Source organism: Malania oleifera, chromosome 8 (assembly GCF_029873635.1).
Source record: "Malania oleifera isolate guangnan ecotype guangnan chromosome 8, ASM2987363v1, whole genome shotgun sequence".
Classification (NCBI taxonomy): Eukaryota; Viridiplantae; Streptophyta; class Magnoliopsida; order Santalales; family Ximeniaceae; genus Malania; species Malania oleifera.
The window spans coordinates 575486-597904 of record NC_080424.1 but is presented as its reverse complement, the minus strand read 5'-3'; the positions used below and the strand labels follow the sequence as shown (position 1 = coordinate 597904).

The following is a 22419-nucleotide window of genomic DNA, read 5'->3' as shown; positions in this document are numbered from 1 at the left end:
AGGGGTTTCCTAATCTTTCCAAGTCATGCTACCTAGACCCACCTTCAATCATTTTCTTGTTTTTTTGGAATTGAGGAAGGTGCGAATTGGAAAAGATAGATAGAAAGGAAGAAACTACTACTCTTTTAAGGGAGGAGTAGGCAAGAAGGGTATCATTGAAGAACAAATTGGAAAAGCTGATATTTAAGGAAATGAGAAGTTGGAGACAGAAGACAGTTTTAATGGGTAAGCAATGATGATTGTAATTCTAAATTTTTCATAGGATAGTTAGTGGGATGAGAAAAAATTTGATTAGGGAGTTGGAGGGGATTGGCGGGGGTTATTATCTTGGATACTAGTTGGATTGCGTTTGAGATCAATGATTTTTGTTACAACTTGTTTTTTGAGGAGGATGAGAGTAGACCAATGGTGGAATGGCTGGAGTGGGATCCTTTGTTTGTTGACAAGATAGCTTGGTTAGAGAGACCTTTTGGGGAAGAGGAAGTTAGGTCTACAGTGCTGGGATGGAGAGGGATAAAGCTCTTAGGCTGGATGGTTTTAATTTACCTTTTTATCAAGATTGTTGGCTGATAATTAAGAATGACTTGATGAAGGTTTTCAATGAATTTTATGGGAATGGAACATTAAGAGTATTAATTTTACCTTTATTACTTTGGTGCTGAAGAAAAGTAGGTCCATTAAGATTTTTGATTATATGCCCATTAGTCTAGTATCCAGTGTTTATAAAATAATTGCTAAAGTACCAGCTAATAGATTTATTGTGGTGCTTGATAAGACTATTTCTAAGGCCCAAAGTGCTTTTGTTTTGTTTTTTTTTTTTGGGGTGGGGGGAGTAAGGAGACAAGTGGATGCCATTTTGATTGCAAATGAAGTTGTTGAGGACGTTAGGAGGAGGAAGAAGAAGGGGTTCATTTTTAAGCTGGATTTTGGAAGGCTTATGATAGAGTGAATTGGAACTTTTTGGATAAGATTTTATGAGTAAGGGGTTTGGTGAGAGATGGCGAAGATGGATGAAAGACTGTATGCTTAACGTATACTACTCGGTGATAGTGAATGGTGAGCCTAAACTTGGTTTAGGGCCACTAGGGGGAGTTAGAAAGGGGATCCTCTTTCCCCGTTTTTATAAAGTAGGATGATGATAGGGCGGTGGAGAGAGGTTTAGTGAAAAGTTTGGGAGTGGGGAGGGAGGAAATTATAGTTTTGCACCTTCAGTTTGTTGATGATACTATATTTTCTTGGACGATCATAGGCCTTTATTTATTTATTTTTTTAATTTTTTTGGGGAATATATTGGGGTTTCTCTACATAATTGAAATTATTTTGGGGATTAAGATTAATATAGGGAAGATTCGTATTGTGGCGATTAACATGCCTTCTGAGCATGTTAGGGTGTTATCTTTCGAGGTAGGGCGCGCTAAGTTGGAGTGTGTGTTGTCCTAGCTAAGGGTTCCTTTGGGGGGTAATCCTAGAATAGTTAGTTTTTAAGATTAGGCGATTGAGAGAGTCTAGATGGGTGGAAGGGAGCTTTTTTTTCTTTGGGAGGCAGGGTTACTCTAATTCAGGCTTGTTTTTCTAGTATCCGGTTGTATTTTCTTTCAATTTTCCAAATTCCAGCAGGATTTGCTAGTAAAATTGAGAGAATTATGAGAGATTTTCTCTAGTCAGGGGTAGGGGGTTTTAGTCACCATTTGGTGAGATGGGAGGTGGTTTGTAGGTCCAAACAAAAGGGCGGTTTTGGTCTTGAAATTTGGTGCCTAAGAAGATGGGTTTGGTGGTTCCTTCTAGCATTCTTTCTTGTAGCATAAAGTTATTAAAAGCAAGTTTGGACTTGATGGGAATGGGTGGGATACTAAATTGGGTTCTAGTTTTTCTTTCGAAAGTCCGTGGAAAGCTATTTCCTAGATTTACCCTCTCTTTATTCCCCATACTAAATTTGTGTTGGGTAAGGGGTGTAATATCCGTTTTTGGAAAGACCTTTGGTTGGGGAATGTTGCTTTTTCCACCTCTTTTCCTCACCTATTTCGTTTGAGCTTAGGATAGAATGATCCCATTTCCTCTTTTAGTGCAGATCCAAGTGGTCCTTTACCTTCTTAGAATATTCATTTTAGGAGATCGTTGAATGATAGGAAAACAAATGAGTTATCTTCATTGTTGATCTTGTTGAATAATTATCAGGTATCCTTGGAAGTTGATAGTTGATCCTGGTTGTTGGATCCCTTAGGGGTTTATTCTTGCAAATCCTTTTGGGAACTCTTGGTTGCACCAATTTTCCCTTTCTACTTTACAAAACTATTTGGAAGGTCAAAATCCCCCCTGAAATCAAGGCTTTTCTATGGTTGGTTGTGCTTAATAGGATAAACACTAATAATTTGCAATAGATTAGGAGGCCTTTAAAGGCTCTCTCTCCAAATATATGCGTGCTTTGCTTGTGGGCCTATAAACCATAGGTCCTAGGATTGAACCTGGTTTTGATACCATGTTAGATTACCACTTTACCTAAAAGCCTAACAGCTTAGAATCTGCTCCACATCTTTTCTTGCTTTGTGATTTCACATGGAAGGTTTGAAATAACTTATTCAATTATTTTGGAGAAATTTAGATCTGTCTAGGGACATTGGAGGAGTTTTTGGCAATATCTTTTGTTGGATTTGGTAGGAAGAAAGAAGGAAAAGCACTATGGAATTGTGCTTTATTTGTACTATTTTGGGGTTTGTGGAAGGAACGTACTCATGTATATTTTTAGAGAAGAAGTTATCATTTTTGTTGATGTGGGAGAAGATCCATTTCTGGCTTCTCTATGGTGTGTGGGTAATGGAAACTTCAAGGGAATGTACTTAGATATTCAACGCAATTGTTATTCTTTGTTGACTTCTTAGTGTGTGCTAGTTTCCTTGTGCTGTTCTTTACACTTTTGGTTTTTTTTTTTTTTTCCCCTCTCTCTGGGATTTACTAGATTTCGTTAAGGATATGTCTCTTCTTGATTGTACATTCTTACTCTATCTAATGAATTTCTCCTCCTCCCCCCTTAAAAAAAATACCCCCCCTGCCCATGTCCAACTCCCTTATCAGATTCTACCTTAATTTCCATTAGCCATCCTATAGAAAAATCTAGAATCACAATCACCGTCTTTGAGCCATTTAAACTTCGTCTTTGCCCCCAACTTCTCATTTCCTTGAAAATCACCTCCTACAATTTGTTCTTCAAAGATACCCTTTTCATCTCTTCCTTCCCTGAGATAATGGCATCTTCTTCCTTCCTATCTAATTCATCCAACTCTCCTAAAATGCTAGCCTTTCTAAACCTTAAATCTCTGAGCACCTCCATTTTCCATTCTTTCAACTTCTCTTTTAACCTCTTCGATATCTTCCTGAATCTAAACCCTTTCCAATCCCTCTTGACATCCTCATTCCAAGAATCCCTCACCAAGGACTAGAAGAAATCATGATACCGCATATTTTCAACCTTAAAAGGAGTGGGACCCCAAGAAATCTTCCTTGATTCTAACATGATAGGAAAGTGGTTAGAAGGAGTCCTAGGTAAAACATAATGGAAGAGATTAGGGAACTCATCCTCCCATTCCGTCCAAAACAAAAATATGCCAAGCTTGCTTGCCACTGCTATCTCCTTCCTTTGAACATGTAAAATTAGCATTATCTAGGGGAAGACCTCTTACAACACAGTCCCTAGAAAACAAACCAAAACGCCGCATAGTAGCAATAACCCTATCTCGCCCCTTCTTCTGTCAAGGAAATCGAGGAAACCTCGCAGCATTAAAATCACCACTCACTATCCAGTTAGGAGTGCAAAAGCCAAATACATAATAGATCCACAAAAGAACTCCTATGGGCTGGTTTAGAAGGACCATATGCCGACGACACCCACCATTGGCCTTGGCCTTTCACTTCTACCAGGATAGATAGAGAGAAAAAGCCTATTAGACTATCCACTTTAGAATTGAGTAGGTGTCCTGCAATACCATAAGACCACCTGCTGACCCCCAAGAAGGCACAAAGGCCTAATCCTTACAATGACCTTCCCATATCCCTCTAAACAACCCCCCTGTCAATGTGCTCAACTTAGTCTCTAGAATCAAAACAGTCTTAGGAGAATATCTAAGTAAACATCCCTAATTAACCCTCTCTTTTTAAAGTCCCCTAGGACTCTAACATTCCAATAGACAATCTTCATAATTTCTCATTTCCCTCCCTTCCCAACTCCCTCCCCTCCCCCATAATTGATAGAAGAGACTAGGTTCTTTAGATTTTTTTTGAACCTTTTTCTTTTTATGATCATATATTCTAGGACTTAATGCCAATTTAACCTCGACCCCTATGGGACCTAGGTCCTTCTCAATGCCAATTTCACCTTGGCCCCAATGGGACTTGTTAGAGGTAAATTATGTCTTTTTTGCATTATTATTATAAGTGTGAGTGAGAGTTAGTAAGGGTATTATTGTCATTAGAATGTACTTAATTTGTATTATAAATAGAGGGAGAGATCTATCTTCAAGTTAGGTCATCGATTTTAATCAAATCTTAACTTGGTATCAAAGTGTGATCCAACCTAAACCCTATCCCCCTCACCTGTCGCTGGAAAACACCATTCTCGTGGCTGTCCTTCGCAGATCCACCTCCACCCCACATATTTCACAAAACCAACCATACACCCATAAACAGAACTTCCCGAAGCCTAACCCCACAAAATCCCATCGCCGGAGGAGCCCCCACGCATGTGCCGGCCAAATACCAGTAGAGCCAACCCCGCATGCCGGCCCGTGATTGAATTTCTGGCCACCTTTTTCTTCTTTTTTCCTCTGTCATGTTCTGATTCCTTCTATAGACAATGTTATCAAGCTGTTAGGCCTGTTTTTTGCTTAAAAATTCAACTTTTTTTGACTATGCACTCGTGGTATTCTGTTAATCTCTGTTCAAGGTTTGGGAAGGCTTCTTTGTGATTTTTTTTGGAGCAGTGGCAGCATTTGTATGTTCCATTGTGAGGCTATGGCAGTGCTATATCTGTTTGTGAGTTGTTCACCTCGTTCATGGTCATGTCGGTGCTTCACATAGTTTGCGATTGCTCGATTAGTTTTGCTTGTTCTTCTTGTTTGACATTGGTGTGGTTGTTGATTTGTGAGTGTTGGGATGGAATCTATGAATCCTAAAAATTTGTTTCCTACATCGCTGCTACAAATAATGACTTAAAAGTTGGATGGAAAGAACTACGTTCAATGGTTTAAAGTTGTTCGAGTTTATTTAGCACGATTCGGAAAATTTGACCACTTGTCCCAATCTGATCCTTCTGATGAGAAGAGAAAAGACGTGTGTCTTCCAGAAAATGCCTTGATTGTTTCCCTCTTATGGAATTGGATGGAGCCATATATTGCACGGATGTGTATGCACGCATCTAGAAACGTCCAAGGAGATTTGAGATTATGTCAAACTTCTATACTCTAGTAACATTACATGTATGTATAATTTATCCTAGGAGTACTTTTAGTTACAACAAGGAGATACTATTAGAAGGGCTACTAGGACTTTGGTCTCTTTCGTGGGCGGGACATCAAGTACATGAATTTTTGTCAATTAACCAATTTATTTTGGAAAGATGAAGTGTATTCATGAGGAACTTAATGTCATGCAACCTATAATTGCCAACGTTCATAAGATGCAGAAGCAGGGGGAGCAGATGATAGTTCTTTGTTCTAGTAGGCTTGAGACCCAAGTTTGAGGCAGTCTGGTCTCAGATACTTAATAGTGCCGAGATGCCATCATTTTCCAATGTTTATTGTTGTGTCCTTTGTGCTTCCTTTAGCACGCATTTTTTTGCATCTGGCTTTGAGAGGACAACTTTGCAACACAAAGTGATTCTAGTTCTCTACGACACAATTGCAAAAGTTATTGAGCTAGTTAGAGTGGTTGTAGTGGTAGAGGTACTCCTCGCAAGTGCACTCATTGTGGACAGAGTAATCATACTGTTGAGTAATGTTGGGATCTTCACGGTAGACCTTCACATGGTGCCAATACAGCTACCGAATTCACACCTTTGGGGGCAGCCAATGCAGTCACCATCGACTCCTCACCTTTGGGGCTGAGTGGGGGGCAACATATTGTATCCATGTCAGAGGAAGAGTATTTCAAGTTCAAACAGTATCAAGCATCACAAAAAGCTTCTCTTCCCATTCCATCTCTTGCGCAAACAGGTAATCCCACAGTATGCCTGTCAACTAATACTTCTTGTCCTAGTCCTTGGGTCATAGATTTGTTACCACTAATCATATCACAGGTATACCTATTCTTCTCTACTCTTCAATATCTTGCAAATTTACCATGTGTTACTTTTGTTGATGGATCCACCACTGTAGTCAAGGGTATTGGGGATTTACTGGGTCTGTAAATCCCACCTCTTCTATTTCTCTTCTTTTGGTTTTTATATATTCCCAAATTTTCTTTCAATCTTATGTCTGTTAGAAAAATTACTAAATCCATGAATTGTTCAGTGACATTCTTCCCTGATTCTGTGATTATTTAGGATTTGAAGATGAGGAAGATGATTGGTGGAGGGTGTAAAGCTGGTGGACTCTATCACTTTGAGTTGCTATCTCCTTCTACCGCTTGCATTGTTGATGCCACACTTTTCCAAATTCATTGTTGCCTTGGTCATCCTTCGTTGGAAAAGTTAAAATGTCTTGTTCCTAGTTTGAGTTTTGTGTCTAGTCTCACTGGTGAGTCTTGTCAGTTGGGAAAACACCATCGTGTTCCTTTCACTTCCTGAGTTAATAAATAGGCTGCAAGCCCTTTTATGTTAGTTCATTTTGGTGTTTGGGGTCGTAGTAGGGTTGTGTTCAAGTTGGGTTTTCGGTACTTTGTAACCTTTGTGGATGATTATTCAAGAATGACTTGGTTATACTTAATAAAGGATTGTTCTGAGTTATTTCATGTATTTTGTGCCTTTTGTTCTGAAATAAAGTCCCAATTTGGTTTGCCAGTTCAAATACTTCAAAGTGATAATTCTAAAGAGTATTTCAGTGCACAATTCACTACTTATATGACTCGGTTTGGTATTGTTCATCAATCATCTTGCACTCGCACTCCTCAACAAAATGGGGCTGCAGAGAGTAAACATAGACCTCTTGAGACCACTCGCACCTTTATCAAATGCATGTACCTAAAGTGTTTTGGAGTCATGTTGTACTTACTGCTTGTTATCTAATCAACGTAATGCCATCCTATCTTCTTAGTGGTAAAATTCCCAACTTCATTCTCTTTCCTAATTCACCTTTATTTTCTCTTTTCCTTTGTATATTTGGGTGTGTGTCTCTTGTTCATCAACTAACACCTGGGGTAGATAATTTGAATCCTCATGCTATAAAACGTGTCTCTCTAGGTTACTTATATACTCAAAAGGGATATTGTTGTTATAGTACTATGCTGCATCGCTTCTTTGTTTTTGCCGATGTTACTTTTATTTGAGTCTACACCTTACTACACCCAATCACTGAGTGCATCTGAGCTCAATGAGTCTCTTCCTTTGCCTAACCTTTGAGATTCTACTTTTCTGTCCTTGCCCAAGCAACCATCTATGTCTCCATGTAGTTTGAGTCCTTCTCATTGTCTTGATCATCCTAATTTGTAGGTGTATTCACGACGGCAGCACCAAGGAAGAGAGTCCCCTCTAGCTTCTACTATCACGCCTTTAGTTTCCTCGTCTAATGATCATACTCTCCATGATGTTGGTCCTCCTATTGCTGTTCGGAAAGGTAAATGCACATGTACTCAACAACCCATTTCCAACTGTGTTTGTTATGACTCCTTATCACCCCCCTATTATTGTTTTATTACCAATTTATCATCAATTACCCTTCCTAAAATTGTCTCGGAAGCCTTAGCCTATTCTGCGTGGAGGGATGCTATGGTTGAAGAGACGAATGCTTTACATGACAATGGTACTTGAGACTTGGTACCTCTTCCTCTTGACAAGTCTGTGGTTGGTTGTCGCTGGATTTATACAGTGAAAGTCAACCTTGATGGTTTTGTGGCTCATCTAAAGGCCTGTCTTGTTGCTAAGGGATACACTCAGGTGCATAGTTTGAATATTTATGATACTTTTTCTCCTGTTGTCAAACTTACATCAGTATGCTTGTTCATCTCCTTGGCTGTTCCTGTCACTGGCCTCTACATCAGTTAGATGTGAAAAATGCATTCTTGCATAGCGACCTTGAGGTGGAGGTTTATATAGAGCAATCAACTGGGTTTGTTGCTCCCCCGGGGGGGGGGGGGTCTGGCTTAGTGTGTCGGCTTAAGAAGACTCTATATGCTTAAAATAGTCTCCCAGAGCATGGTTTGGTTGTTTAAGTGCTGTGGTACTTGAGTTTGGTCTTTGACGGTATGCTGTGGATCATTCCATGTTTTATTGTCATACTTCATCGGGAGGATCCTTCTTGTTGTTTATGTGGATGATATTGTTATTATAGGTGATGATGATAAAGGTATTCAGAGTCTCAAACTTTTTCTACATAGTAAGTTTTAGACCAAAGATTTGGGACTGTTGAAATTCTTCTTGGGTATAGAAGTATCTAGATCTCATATGGGAACTGTTTTGTCACTGAGGAAGTATATTCTTGATCTGTTGGATGAAACTGGATTGTTGGGATCTAAACCAATTGATACACCTATGAATTCTAACAGCAAGTTAGTGCCGGATATAGGTGATTTGCTACCTAATCCTGGACAATACCAGAGACTTGTTGAAAGTTGAATTATCTCACAGTCACTTGGCCGGATATATCTTTTGCAACAAGCATTATGAGTCAATTTTAGATTCTCCGAGAACAAGTCATTGGGATGCAGTAATTTGCATCTTGAGATATCTCAAAGATGCACTTAGGGGACATCTTTTATATCGTTATTAGAGTCACACTTATATCCATAAACAACAACAACAACAACAAAACCAAGCCTTAGTCCCACTAAGTGGGGTCAGCTATATGAATCCTTTTTCGCCAATTTATGCGATCATGGACCATTTCATTTGATAGATTCAAAGATATTAAATCCTTACTCACTATCTCCTCGCAAGTTATTTTAGGTCTACCCCTACCCCTTCTACAGCCCCCCACAGTAACTAAGTCACTCTTCCTCACAGGTGCACTATAAGGCCTATGTTGCAAGTGTCCATACCATCTGAGTCGTCCTTCCCTTATCTTATCTTCTATAAGAGCTACACCTAACTTACCACGAATATGTTCATTCCTTAATTTATCTTTCAATGTTATACCACTCATCCATCTAAGCATCCTCATCTCGACAACTTTTACTTTTTGGATATTATGTTTTTTCGTCGCCCAACATTCTAATCCATATAGCATAGCTGGTCTTATAGCTGTCCTATAAAACTTCCCTTTCAATTTTAAGGGTATTCTACGATCACATAGAACACTTGAAGAACTTCTCCACTTTACCCAACCTGCTTTAACTCTATGCATTACATCATCTTCAATTTCTCCTTCAGCTTGCATAATAGATCCAAGGTATCGAAATCTACAAGTGCTATTTATTTCTTCATCATCAAGTTTAACTTTGTCTCCAATATTCCTCCAATATTTCTTCATCATCAACTTATATCCATGGATATAAAAATTCAAAATGCAAATTGGGCTAGGTCGCCTTCCTACCGGAGATCCACAATCGGGTACTGTATTTTAGTTGGTGGTAATTTGGTTTCTTGGAAGAGTAAGAAACAAACTGTGGTGGCAAGGTCAAGTGTTGAATAAGAATATAGAGCTATGGCTCACATTGCTTGTGAACTTGTCTAGTTGAATAACATTTTGAAAGAATTGTGTATTTCTCATTCTCAGCCTATGAAGTTGATATGTGACAATCAAGCTGCTCTTCATATTGCCTCCAAGTCTCCAACCTGGTCTTTCATGAGTGGATGAAGCACATTGAAGTTGATTGCCACTTTGTTTGAGAGAAACTTGTGTAGAAGCTCATTACTACCGCTTATGTGAAGTCGGATATGCAACTTGCTGATTTGTTTACCTAAGCGTTGAGGGGTGCTCGTGTTAAATTTATTTGTAAAACGCTAGGAGCATATGACATTTATGCTTCAGCTTGAGAGGAGGTGTTAAGAGGTTATTTATGTCTTTTAGTATTATTGTTATTAAATGTGTTAGTATGTTAATTAGTGAGAGTTAGTAAGGGTATTATTGTCATGAGAATGTATTTACTTTGTATTGTAAATAGTGGGAGAGACCTATATTCAAGTTAGGTCATTCATTTTAGTCAAATCTTAAGAGGACTAACTAATTTAAACCCAATTGCTCAAAAAGCTTTTTTGGATCTAAAAAGTCTCTCTCACTACCCCCCCCCCCCAAGCCAACACTAGAAAGCGCTACCCCCAATAGAGCCCTCCTTATGGCTAGTGTCAAAAGAAAAAATGGATTGAACAAGAAGGGGAAGTTACTTTTTCTAGATTTAGGAAAATTGACCAATCATGGAGATAGCCACCTTTTCATTCGTAAACACCCCCTGCCTAGGTGCAGGAGGGGCATTGAGTCACTAACTGAAGGAATATCATCAATTTCCACCGTATTAGGGATAGGCTTAGGGACAGGGGACAAACACCCCTTATCAATCAAGTCTTTTGTCTGGTTTAAGTTGTGTTTAGGCAGTGCTTGAAATTAGCCATGGAGTTAGGCATGCTTAGGCTTTGCCAGAAGAGGGGAAGCTGGAATGCAGATGATTGGATAAGGAAAGAATTTGAGTTTTAGAATTTTCAGGGAAAAAATTTAGGGAATTCTTAGCAAAGAATGAAAGATTTTGAATTTTAGAATCTTAGGGGAGGATTTCGGGGAATTTTTTCTAAAGAGGGAAAGATTTTGAATTTCAAAATTTTTAGGGAGGATATTCAAGGAGTTCTCAACAGAGAAGGAATGATTTTGAATTTTGTAATTTTTAGGGAGGATAGTCAGCGAATTCTTAGTGCATTCATGGTGAGAGATTTTGGGGGGCGGGGGGAGCAATTATGGATGTGGAGGGGATAGGAAGATATGGATGCAAAGGTTTAGACAAAAGGGGCTGCAAGGAGGAAATCAAAAGCCCATTCTAGCCAAGGTTACTTATAGTCAAGCTCTTAAAAATGGGCTTAATAACACAAGCCTAAAGGAAGCCCAAATAGAAAAATAAAATTTCAGCCCAGATGGAGATAGAGTTTCATGGGTTTTGGGCTTGGGGATTCTTAAATAACCAAGAGCTCTCTTCCCCAAGAAGCAGATTTTTCTAGGCTCAAAGAAATACAAACAGGAAGCCTTCCAATGTGCAAATATAGGATATCAATAATGCTAACAGAGAAGAAGGAAAGCATAAAACGATGCTTAAAGAAGCTTCAAGGGGAGTGAGTGAGGACCATGGCGAAGGGATTCAGGCGCGAACTTTGAGAAGGCTAGAGGATATCTATAATCGTGTGTAGAGGAAGATGGAGGATGAAGAAGCGAGTGTAAGGAGGAAAGGTAAGGAGGTAATGCTTTGGGACAATCACATTGAAAGTCCAATGGTGTTTGAAGAAGAAGAAGAAATTTCGTTTTCTTCCCCTGATTATGAGGAGTTACTTATTGAGAGTCTTTGAAGAGTAGGTGGGGGAGAAAATAGCAAGGAAGTAGGGGGGGGGGGGGAGGAGGCATTGAGATTGGGAAAGAGTTGGAGTGATATTACTAGGCCTCCACAATCTAAAAAGCCTTGGACAAATTTTGTTTAGGGAGCTTAGAGCTCAGATGTGGCTTTGATTCTAAAGGGTAACAACTTATCTAGAGGAAAAATGTTTCTCCCAACTTATTCGAGTTTTTCTCTAGCCATTTAGCTTTGCCAATAACCTCAAAATCTTTCTAGAGCGAAATAGGAATACAATGGCACACCTAATGGTAAACCTTCCATTCTTGGGTCTATTGAGATTGATTTTGAATTATCTTTATATCATAAAGAACTAGTGGTTAGGGGGATGCCCGGTACTATAAGCATTTTTGGGGGTGAGAGATATCACAAGGGCACCTAGGTATTTCTGAATGATTTAGGTCTTAAGTTGGTGTGTTTGGGTAGGGAGGAGTTTAGTATTTGTTTGGAGGGGGCTAGGAGAGAAGAAAAAACAAAAAATTGGTTGGGTAATTGGGTAGATTAGGGTCTTCAGTTAACCATGATAAAGGGGGAAGGGTGCTAAATGATCCTTTCATGGAATGTTAGTAGTTGAGGGGGGTTGGGAAAAAGGAGGGTTGTTAGAGATTTGGCTAATAGAATTGTCCTCGATATTTTATTTCTCCAAGAAACCAAATTAGAGGACATTAGCCCCCAACTTTTTAGGAGTATTTGGGATTTGAAGTCAAGGTTGGTTGGTTTTCCCTTTGTCTGAGGCCTTAAGGTGTTCAATTAGTGGCATGGGACACCAAAGTTTGTTTGTTATAGGACTATTTACTTAGTTCTTTTTCCCTATCTATTTTATTAGATATTAAGGGAGTTGGGGGGGGGGGGTGGTGGTGAATCTAGTGATTTACTTTTGCGTATGGCCCTTGTATTTCTTTTTAGTGTAATGGTTTTCTTGAAGAGTTGGGTATTTTGTTTGGTCTTTGTAACCCACGGGGGTGTGGGGGGTGATTTTAATGTTGTTCATAATATGACGGAGAGGATGGGAGTTTTAGGTGAATAATGGGATGTGAAGATTCAATAATTTTATTTGTGATTGCTGCCTTAGAGATGTTCCCTTAAATAATGGCAGTCTTACTTTGGTGGACTTGGGGAATAGAGCTAGCTCATGCATCTATAAATTCCTCTTTACAAATGTTTAGGAAGAATTGTTTCCAATCATTGTACAAGAGGTGCTGGTCAAACCTACCTCCGATTGTAGCCCTATTCTCTTGGACTTTAATGCCATCAATATGGACCCATTCCCTTTAGATTTGAGAATATGTGGTTGTCTCATTTGTCTATTCGAGAAAGAATTCGGGAATGGTGGAAGGAGTGCTAAGTTTTGGGGTGGGCAGGTTTTAGGTTGATGAAGAAGCTGAATTTTGCTAAAGATAGGCTTAAGGTGTGGAACAAAGAGATTTTAAGGAATATTGGGGATAACATTTTGAATACTTTAAAGTGTTTATACGGATTATAGGAGTGTGGTTTATCGGGCTAGGAAGAGAGGGAAAGGAGGACTCATTTGTCTAGTGAGTTGGAATTGCTTTTGTTCTGAGAAGAAAGAAGTTGGCGTCAGAAATTTAGGGTTCATTGGGCTAAGGATGGGGATTGTAATTCTAGATTGTTCCATAGAGTTGCTAATGGGAGGAGAAGGTAGTGTTTGATTAAAGAATTGGAATTGGAATCAGGTATGATGGTGAAGGATTAGTCAAGATAAAGGGATTACTAATTTAAAATCCCCTTACTCTGAGAATTGTGGGGATGGGTTGATGGTGGAGGGGCTTGATTAGGAACCTATTGGGGAAGAGTCTACTATTTGGCTTTAGAGGTTGTTTGAAATGGAAGAGATAAGGAAGGCAATGATGGGCATGGATATGAATAAAGCTCTAGGTTTGGATAGTTTTACATTGGCTTTTTCCTAGGATTGTTGGGATGCTTTGATGGATGATGTAATGAGTTTTTTTTTTTTTTTCTTTTTTTTAAAAAATATAAATATTTTTAGGGGATTTCATAAAAATGGTGTATAGTGTGTAATAGCATTAATTCCTCTTTTATTGCACTCATTCCCAAAAACGAGAGGTTGAGGAATGTGAGAGATTTTTTACCAATTAACTTAGTCACTAGCATCTATAATATTCTTACTAAAGTCTTGCCGAGGAGACTTAAAGAGGTGTTGGGGATACTATTTCATTAGCCCTATCTGCATTTGTTACAGAGACAAATTCTAGACGCAATTTTGGTAGCTAAAGTGGTAGAGGATGCTAAAAGGAAAGGTAAACAAGGCAATTTTTTAAAAATAGATTTTGAGAAAGCTTACAATATGGTTAATTGGGGATTATTGGATTGGGTGACAGTTAAGAAGGGCTTTGGGTTTTTATGGCATAAATGGATCAGAGGTTGTCTTAGTTCGGTCAACTTTTTTGTGATTATTAATGGTAAGCCTAGGGAGTGGTTTGAGATGTCCAGGGGGTTAAGACAAGGGATTTGTTATCTTTGTTCTTGTTCACGTTAGTTTTGGATGGTTTGAGTAGACTGGTGTTGCGTGCTCAGGATTATGGTGTGATTAGGGATTTGGAGGTTGTTAGGGATGAGGTGAGAGTGTCTCACTTGCAATTTTCCGACGATGCTAATTTTCCTTTCAGAGAATAGTGCTGAGAAATTTTGCAAGGTACTTGCACTGCTAGAAGTTTTTGAGAAGATTTCAGGACTGAAAATTAATTTGGTTAATAGTGGTTTGGCTGGTATTAATCTGAGCAATAGGGAGTTGGGAGGGTTTTATATCTCTTGTGGGGTGCAATTTGTTGTCTTGGTCCATTTTGTATCTTGGCCTTCCTCTTGGGGTTGTCTGTTGTTCACTGCCTTTTGTGATCCAGTGCTTGAGAGGGTCGGAAGACTGGAAGGGTTGAAGAGGGCTTATATTTCCTTGGGTGGTATAATTACTCTCATTGGTGCTTGTCTTTTCAATGTTCATATTTATTGTCTCTCTCTTTTTAAAATTTGCGTGAAAGTCGCTGGGAGTTTAGAGAAGCTTATGAGAGATTTTTTATGGTCTGATATTGGGGAGTATAAGAGGGATAATCTTAATTGGGAGGCTGTTAGTAGACCAAAGTCTGAGGGAGGTCTGTTCAGCGATAGTTTGGTTTCTAAAAACATTTCTTTAATAGGCAAATGGTTATGGAGATTCCCCTTAGAGTGTGGTTCCTTATGGCACAAAGTAATAAAGAGTAAGTACTAAGTAGGTATTCATAGGAATTGGTGGGATACCAAGGGGGGTTGGAATTGGTTCTCTTGCATGCCCTTGGAAATTTGTCTCTTAGGTTTCTGGTCTTTTCTTTCCTTTCATTTGTTTTTCTGTTGGTGTTGGGGATAGGGTTCACTCTTGGGAAGATATTTGGGTGGGCGTGGCTTCGTTGGAATACCTTGTGCCTCGATTGTGTGGACGTTTATCTGTGCATGATGCTCCTATTTCTGAATTATATTCTTCTGAGAGGGTTCTTGTGTCTTGGGACTTCCATTTTTTCTAGGAGTCCCAATGAGAGAGATAGAAGAGCTCACTTTCCTGTTGAGCGTTTGAATTTTCATTAATTCCCAAAACCTGGGGGGTAGTAGGCTTTGGACTGGGGACTATTCGGGTTCATTCTCTTCAAAGTCTATCCCAGTCCTTTCATTTGAATATAGTGTGGAAGGTTGCTGTTCCTTTTAAGATTTTAGCTTTCATATGGACTTTGGTTCTCAACAGGGTTAACACAAGTGACTTGCTTCAGATTAGGAGGCCTCATAAGGCTCTCAGTGACGTCTGCTTGATGCATGGCAAGGAAAGTGAGATTAATTGTGAGGTGGCAAGGGCACTATGGTATAATTTTTTTTCCTACAGTGGTGAGGATTGGGTAGTTTGAAAGATCAGTTAAGATTTCACGGTGGTACAGTTTTTGGTCTTCAGAAGGAAGAGAGAGAAATGGTGGTTTTGTTTTGTTTTTTCTATATTGTCAACTCTTTGGCTTGAAAGGAATGCCAGGATATTCAGAGATTAGAAGGCTCCAGAGAATTTGATTTGGGAGAAAGCTTCATTATGGCTACAGTTTGGGCTGATTCTTTTGGGGGTTTTTGAGGGTATTTGCTTTTCCTTTTGTTTTTGCTGCGAAGGAGGATGACTTGTCCTCTTTTTCATGTGAATTTTTTAGTTATTTCTTGCATTAATGAAGTTTTTGTTACTTGAAAAAAAAAATAACCATTATGGCTTGGCCAAAAAGTTCTAATGTTATGATTTTCTTGTGTACTCTGATCCACAACTGTTTAAATCCTACTCTGATATTTTCAGTCAGGATACCATCACACTTTAAACTTTTTGATTACTTTGGTCTGCATCTGTTTCACATAAGAATGCCAGTTTCTTATGGAGATGTGTTCCTTCCTCTACTTATTTCAACTTGTGGATAAAATTCAGCAACTATATCACCAGCTTTAGTGAAGCATTTGCGTGAAGAAACAGGAGCAGGAATGATGGATTGCAAAAAGGCTCTCTCAGAAACTGGAGGTGATATTGTTAAAGCTCAGGAGTTCCTCAGGAAAAAAGGTTTAGCAAGTGCAGATAAGAAAGCGGGTAGAGCCACAGCTGAAGGTAGAATAGGTTCGTACATTCATGATTGTAGGATAGGGGTCCTGATAGAAGTGAACTGTGAGACAGATTTTGTCTCTCGAGGTGACATCTTTAAGGAACTGGTTGATGATCTTGCCATGCAAGTGGCTGCATGCCCTCTAGTTCAGTATCTTGCTACCGAAGATGTTCCTGAAGAGCTTGTAAACAAAGAAAAAGAGATTGAAATGCAGAAGGAAGATCTCTTGTCAAAACCAGAGCAGATCAGATTGAAGATTGTTGAAGGGCGGATCAGGAAGGGGCTTGAAGAGCTGGCATTGCTTGAACAGCCCTACATTAAGAATGATAAGGTGGTGGTAAAGGACTGGGTCAAGAAGATGATTGCAACCATAGGGGAAAATATAAAAGTGAAGAGGTTTGTGCGGTACAATCTTGGAGAAGGTCTGGAGAAGAAAAGCCAGGATTTTGCTGCAGAGGTGGCAGCTCAAACTGCAGGCAAACCAGTGCCTCAACTGGTGAAAGAGCAGGCTGGTGCAGCTGAAGCCAAGGAAGCTGTTCAAAAGTGAGTCCCTGTTTCTTGTGAATTTTGAATTCATATTAACTGTGTCAATTCATATATTGTAAAATTTTTTAGACTAACATGTTAAAATGGCAAAGAAGGCTTTTTTGTGAATGGTTGATTAGGCACTATATTGGTGCAAAATTGGCAAAAACATGAAATCTAGCGAGTACTTGCATGGGTGCCATGAGAGATGAAACAACATCTTTCCATTTTCATTTTCTGTTTTGCATCAAAATTTTCTCATTTACCTGTTTGTAAATTGGATTCTTTTGAGAGAAGCAGATACACCATAGTGTTTCAAATTTAATTACCAGTATTCAAAAGATTTCATGTTTATCTAGTTTATTGTAGTGTTCGTCACTTTTAACAGTCATATATTGGTCTGAGGAGTACTACAGTTGTGAAATTTTAAAAGGATTGCTGTAGTTGTAGTAGTAAAAAGGTTGGCGAATGCACATGCCTCTTTCTACATCTATTTTCCTGAAGTAGCTTCATACTCCTGATGAAAAACTACATGTTTTAATTCTACTATTTTATATCTTCCAATATCTATTGTAGGCCACCAATGGTAACGATAACAGCTGCAATGGTCAAACAGCTACGGGAAGAAACTGGAGCAGGCATGATGGACTGCAAGAGAGCTCTCTCTGAAACTGGAGGGGACGTGGAGAAGGCGCAAGTGTACCTCAGAAAGAAGGGTCTTTCAACTGCTGACAAAAAGTCCAGTCGGCTTGCAGCTGAAGGCCGGGTTGGGTCATACGTCCATGACTCCCGAATCGGAGTTCTTATCGAAGTGAACTGTGAAACTGATTTTGTGGGAAGAAGTGAAAATTTTAAGGAGTTCGTGGCCGATCTTGCAATGCAAGTGGTGGCCTGCCCACAAGTGCAGTTTGTATCTGTGGAAGAAATCCCAGAAAGCATCTTTGTGAAGGAAAAAGAGCTTGAGATGCAGAGAGAGGACCTCCTGTCAAAACCAGAGAACATAAGGGAGAGGATTGTTGAGGGGAGGGTGTCAAAGAGGCTTGGAGAGTTTGCTCTTTTGGAGCAGCCCTTCATTAAGAATGACAGTATTCTGGTAAAAGACTTATTGAACCAAACTGTTGCTGCTCTTGGGGAGAACATTAAGGTGAGGAGGTTTGCTCGGTTTACTCTTGGGGAGTCAACAACACATTAAACAGAAGCGTTGGAGCTATTTTGGTTAAGCTTCTGACATAAAATTTTTTTTGTTGTGATCACAGCTGCTTTTTTTTTTTTGTTTGGAAGTTGGTGCCATGTATATGTCATATGATCACTACGGCTACTTTTGGCATCTAACTTTTGAAAGGTGAGAAAGAAGCATCTCTTTTAGTCTTTTGCAATTGCAATATACATACATACTAGTCATGGCCATGCAGTTCATGAGTGTTCCGTGGCTTTGGGGTGTTTTGGGTAATTGTGGTAGTTTATAGGGATATTTTGAGAAATCTTTAGTTATGGTGATTATAGGGTTTTTGAAAAATTGTTGATACTTGTAAGGGTTTTCTGGATAACTTAAAAATTAGTCCAAGAAAGGGAATTGCCTTTCTAATAATGTGTGTTATATATATAAAAGAATTAGGTTATGAGAAAACGAAGGTCTCTTGTCATTTAGACTTTTTTTGGAACTTGAAAAATATGTGAGAAAAGAAAGGAAAACTTAGAAATAGGTGGAATGAAAATGTAACATTAATGCACACTATAAATGCCAAGGCAATGAATACAATGTTTTGTGCTTTAGACCTTTGTGAAATTGATAAGAGTCTCTATTTGTGATACGAAAAAGCAAAATTGACACATCCTTGAAGATTCACATGAAGAAATAAAATTATCAAATGCAAATGTGTTCGTTAAAAATTGTGACATGTTTGAAATAGAGAAAAAGGAGAAAGAAGATAATGAAGTCACAAATTGTTCTCTAATAGCTATTGAAGACAAAGAAGAGATATGTGACTCAATCAATTACGAAGAAAAACCATCTTCTGATGAGTTTAGTGATGCCCTAAATGAAATATATGAGAAAATATTAGCACTAAATATAACAAAATTAAAAAAAAAAAAACAATTGAATACCTTGTCTTTTGTATATGAGAACTTGAAAAGGGAAAATGAAGGTTTAAATGTTACAAATTGTAGTTAGTTTGATATTGAAAATTTGAAAAAAAAAAAAAAAGTTCAAGATTTCAATCCAGTACTCTCAAAATTTACTCAAAGAAAGGAGAATTTAGACAAAATTCTAAGTTAAAAATATGTTTTTTTGACAAAGTCGGCATTGAGTGTAATCATGCTCAAAAGTTAAACACAGATTACTTCTGTAAAAACTATCAATCGACTATTCTTTCGTAAAATGTAATTTTTGTGGTAGAAATGGATGTTATTCTTACACTTGCGCAACCCAAAAAAAAAAAAAAACATTTGTTTTTAAGAAGATAAAAGTACAAAAGGAACCATGTCAATTTAACAAAATACCAAACTAAAATTTGGAACTTAATTTTTTGTTCAAGATTTCATTTTATAAAAAAGGGAGAATTATTTATTTATATTGAAATTGTTTCTTTAGGAGCCAGCCGTTTGTGCTTGATTGATGTATGCGCGTCCAATTCGCCTTTTATACTAGGTCTACCAACCAATGTTAGCCAATGTTGGTTGTAGAGGAGGATATTGTTAGATAATTAATAGCAAATAATCATTCTGATTAACATCAGTTTAAAATTGTAATTAACATATAATATCTTCATTAATAAATATTAATATTTTAGGTTTAATTATCGTTAATTTATTTTAATTGCGTGTCAAATTTTCAATTTAGCAAAACTGTTGGCTACTTCTAATGTTAATTAAAATTGTTAATTGAAATGTTATTTATTTTGTTAATTAAAAAAGTTTAAAATGTTAATTAGAGAATAATAAAATGTTAAGCAACATAAATATGAATTAAATTGTCAATTAGAAAACAATATTTTAATAAAATATTAATTTATTTAATAATATTATTATTAGCACAACTTCATACTCATAGATTACTTTTTGACTATAATATATTCATATTGAAATTTAATAATATTATTATAATATATCTGCACAACACTAATAATAAGGTGATTAACCAAACATCACTTATTTTGTAAGTACTTATGATCAATGCTTATTTTTACACATAACTGAACAGTATTTATGACCTTCAACACTTTTCCTGTTGAATACTTAAGAGCTCTAATTTAAAAGTATTCTAGTAATACTTCAAAGTTTAATGATCCTCGTAGAAACATAGGGTTTGAGATGAAAGGACAACCATAACATATGGCAAAAAGTGGGAATTAAGGTGGATGACCAATCGCAAAAACTAATGGAAATTGAATAAAAACAAATCTTATATAAATTTGGATAGCAAATATGATTAAATCCTTATCAGATGGAGTCAATTATATAAACCCGTTTACTACCAATTTACAAGATTGTAGGAGATTTTTTCCAATATTTTGACGATTGTTAAATATTTATTCACTATCTCATGCTAAATTATTTTAGGTCCTTAAGTTTCAAATAGTTCTTGACAAGAAAATGAAAATAACACTAGCTTGCATAAATTTATATGCATTATATAAGCTTCAATACTCTCATTCATGCCGCTTCTAATAATTCTAAAAATTCAAATTATAAATATTCAATATGAAAAATTGTGAGTTTTAACCATAAAGTGTATCTTAAGAGATAGCGAGAGTATACACACACACACACACAAACACATGCATGATTATTTATTTATTTTTGTGAGGTGAAAAGTACTATGTCCACATACAATACAAATGAAGCTTAACTGGTAAATTAAAGGGGGGTGACAATATTAACAATTCTTGAGGAGTTGAACTTTTAGTTAACTAAGCTAGCATGAGAAGCAACTTGTTTAATTGCATCTGGACTGGTAACCAGTAATTAAGCACTAAATCAATCAAATATATTAGATGACCACAGAAAGCTACCACAAGTATACATATACATACACAATTGTACGACTTGGTATATTATCGAAGTATGTGTGGAATACTTATGGATAACAATGAGGGTAAGGGTAGCTGCTGCTGCTGCTACTGATCTTCCTCTTCCTCTTGCTGCAAAAGTGAAGATCAGGTTGAGGTGCATCAGAAGAAAAAGAGTCCCCGCCACCACCCCCACTACCACTCCCAACCATATTCCCAATGCTGTTTCCTCTAAACAATATTATTGCTGCAGCAGCAGCAGGAGCAGGCAGATCCAAACGACGTGTTTGAGTTTGGGGGTGAGGGAGATAAGGGAGAGGTACTGCAAGAAGTGGGAGTGGAAGGGCCACGGCATCAACTACTTGGTGCTCACTGCCGCTCAGCGTCAGTCCCCCTCCCCTCCCCCCCTCCTCCTCGTTCACGGCTTCGGCGCCTCCATTCCTCACTGGCGCAGGTGTCTCACACCTACTTCCTTTACATTCACATTCATCTCTCTATATCCATCCCTTCATTTTTAATTAATTCAGTTCTTCCTTCCTTCCTCAACTTCTTCAATTCCTCCTTATCTGAATTAACTTCTACCATTTCTCTTTTCCTCTTTCAATATATATATATATAGGTGAATGTGACACACACACACACACACACATATCATTCATGCGTTCGACATAATGCCCCTGTGTTTGTGTACCCAATTGGCTTTCAGGAATATCTTGACCCTGGCTGAAACTTACACGGTTTATGCTATTGATCTTCTTGGTTTTGGTGCTTCGGATAAACCTCCAGGCTTTGCATATACAATGGAAATATGGGCACAGGTATATTAATTTATAATGTTGATATACATAATTTATATATATATGTAGAAACCCAGGGTTGGATTTTTTTCTTTGATCTCGATTATCCATTAACACACCCCCTACCTTTTGCCAATACTTTTTTTTCGCTGATCTGAACAGTTAATACTGGATTTCTTGGACGAAATCGTTCAGAAGCCAACTGTGCTGATAGGAAACTCCGTGGGGAGTCTGGCCTGCGTAATTGCGGCAACAGGTACAATTAATTAATATTTGGCATGTTATATTTCAAATTAGCTAGACCTAGCATTGGTGGTAGGCATCTATGGAATGGAGGTTTTAATTAGCTTCCTGATGATCATGTATATGTATAATTCCATTATTTTGGTGGCCCATAATGAATCAGAGTCTACTCAAGACTTGGTCCGAGGGCTTGTGCTGCTAAACTGTGCAGGTGGCATGAACAACAAGGCAATTGTTGATGATTGGCGAATCAGACTGCTATTACCTTTGCTCTGGTTGTTCGACTTCTTATTGAAGCAAAGGATCATTGCTTCCGCAATCTTTGAGCGTGTCAAGCAGAGGTAATCTTTCAAGTTTCTCTTCATAGTTCACATTCATGTTTGTATATAAATATTCTTCAGAAGATGATATCCAGCATATAAATTAATTAATCAGAGATGCAGGGAACTAGTTTTTTTTTTTTTAAATTATTTTTGGGGGGCTAATGCAGGGATAATCTAAGGAACATTTTACTGTCTGTTTATGGAAATAAAGAATCCGTGGATGAGGATCTAGTGGAGG

At 37.9% G+C, this 22419-nt stretch overlaps 2 protein-coding genes across 8 annotated transcripts in view; both read left to right on the top strand.

Moving 5' to 3' along the window:
* Window positions 1-18184, top strand: part of LOC131161615 (polyprotein of EF-Ts, chloroplastic) — a 28018-nt gene extending 9834 nt beyond the window's left edge. For all 5 annotated transcript variants that reach the window (XM_058117488.1, XM_058117491.1, XM_058117490.1 and 2 more), the window contains 2 exons: window positions 16115-16826; window positions 17385-18184. In XM_058117488.1, coding sequence (XP_057973471.1) covers window positions 16115-16826; window positions 17385-18000 — 1328 coding nt within the window. In that variant the 3' untranslated portion in view covers window positions 18001-18184. The remainder of the gene's footprint in view (window positions 1-16114; window positions 16827-17384) is intronic.
* Window positions 18185-20795: 2611 nt separating this feature from the next.
* LOC131161614 (pheophytinase, chloroplastic) overlaps window positions 20796-22419 on the top strand; it is a 43462-nt gene continuing 41838 nt past the window's right edge. For 2 of the 3 annotated variants that reach the window (XM_058117486.1, XM_058117487.1), the window contains exons 1-5: window positions 20863-21272; window positions 21525-21636; window positions 21778-21871; window positions 22022-22199; window positions 22349-22418. In XM_058117486.1, the coding sequence (XP_057973469.1) occupies window positions 20899-21272; window positions 21525-21636; window positions 21778-21871; window positions 22022-22199; window positions 22349-22418 (828 nt within the window). In that variant the 5' untranslated portion in view covers window positions 20863-20898. Of the gene's footprint in view, window positions 21273-21524; window positions 21637-21777; window positions 21872-22021; window positions 22200-22348; window position 22419 lie in introns of all 3 variants that reach the window. The other variant, XM_058117485.1, reaches the window with a different exon arrangement.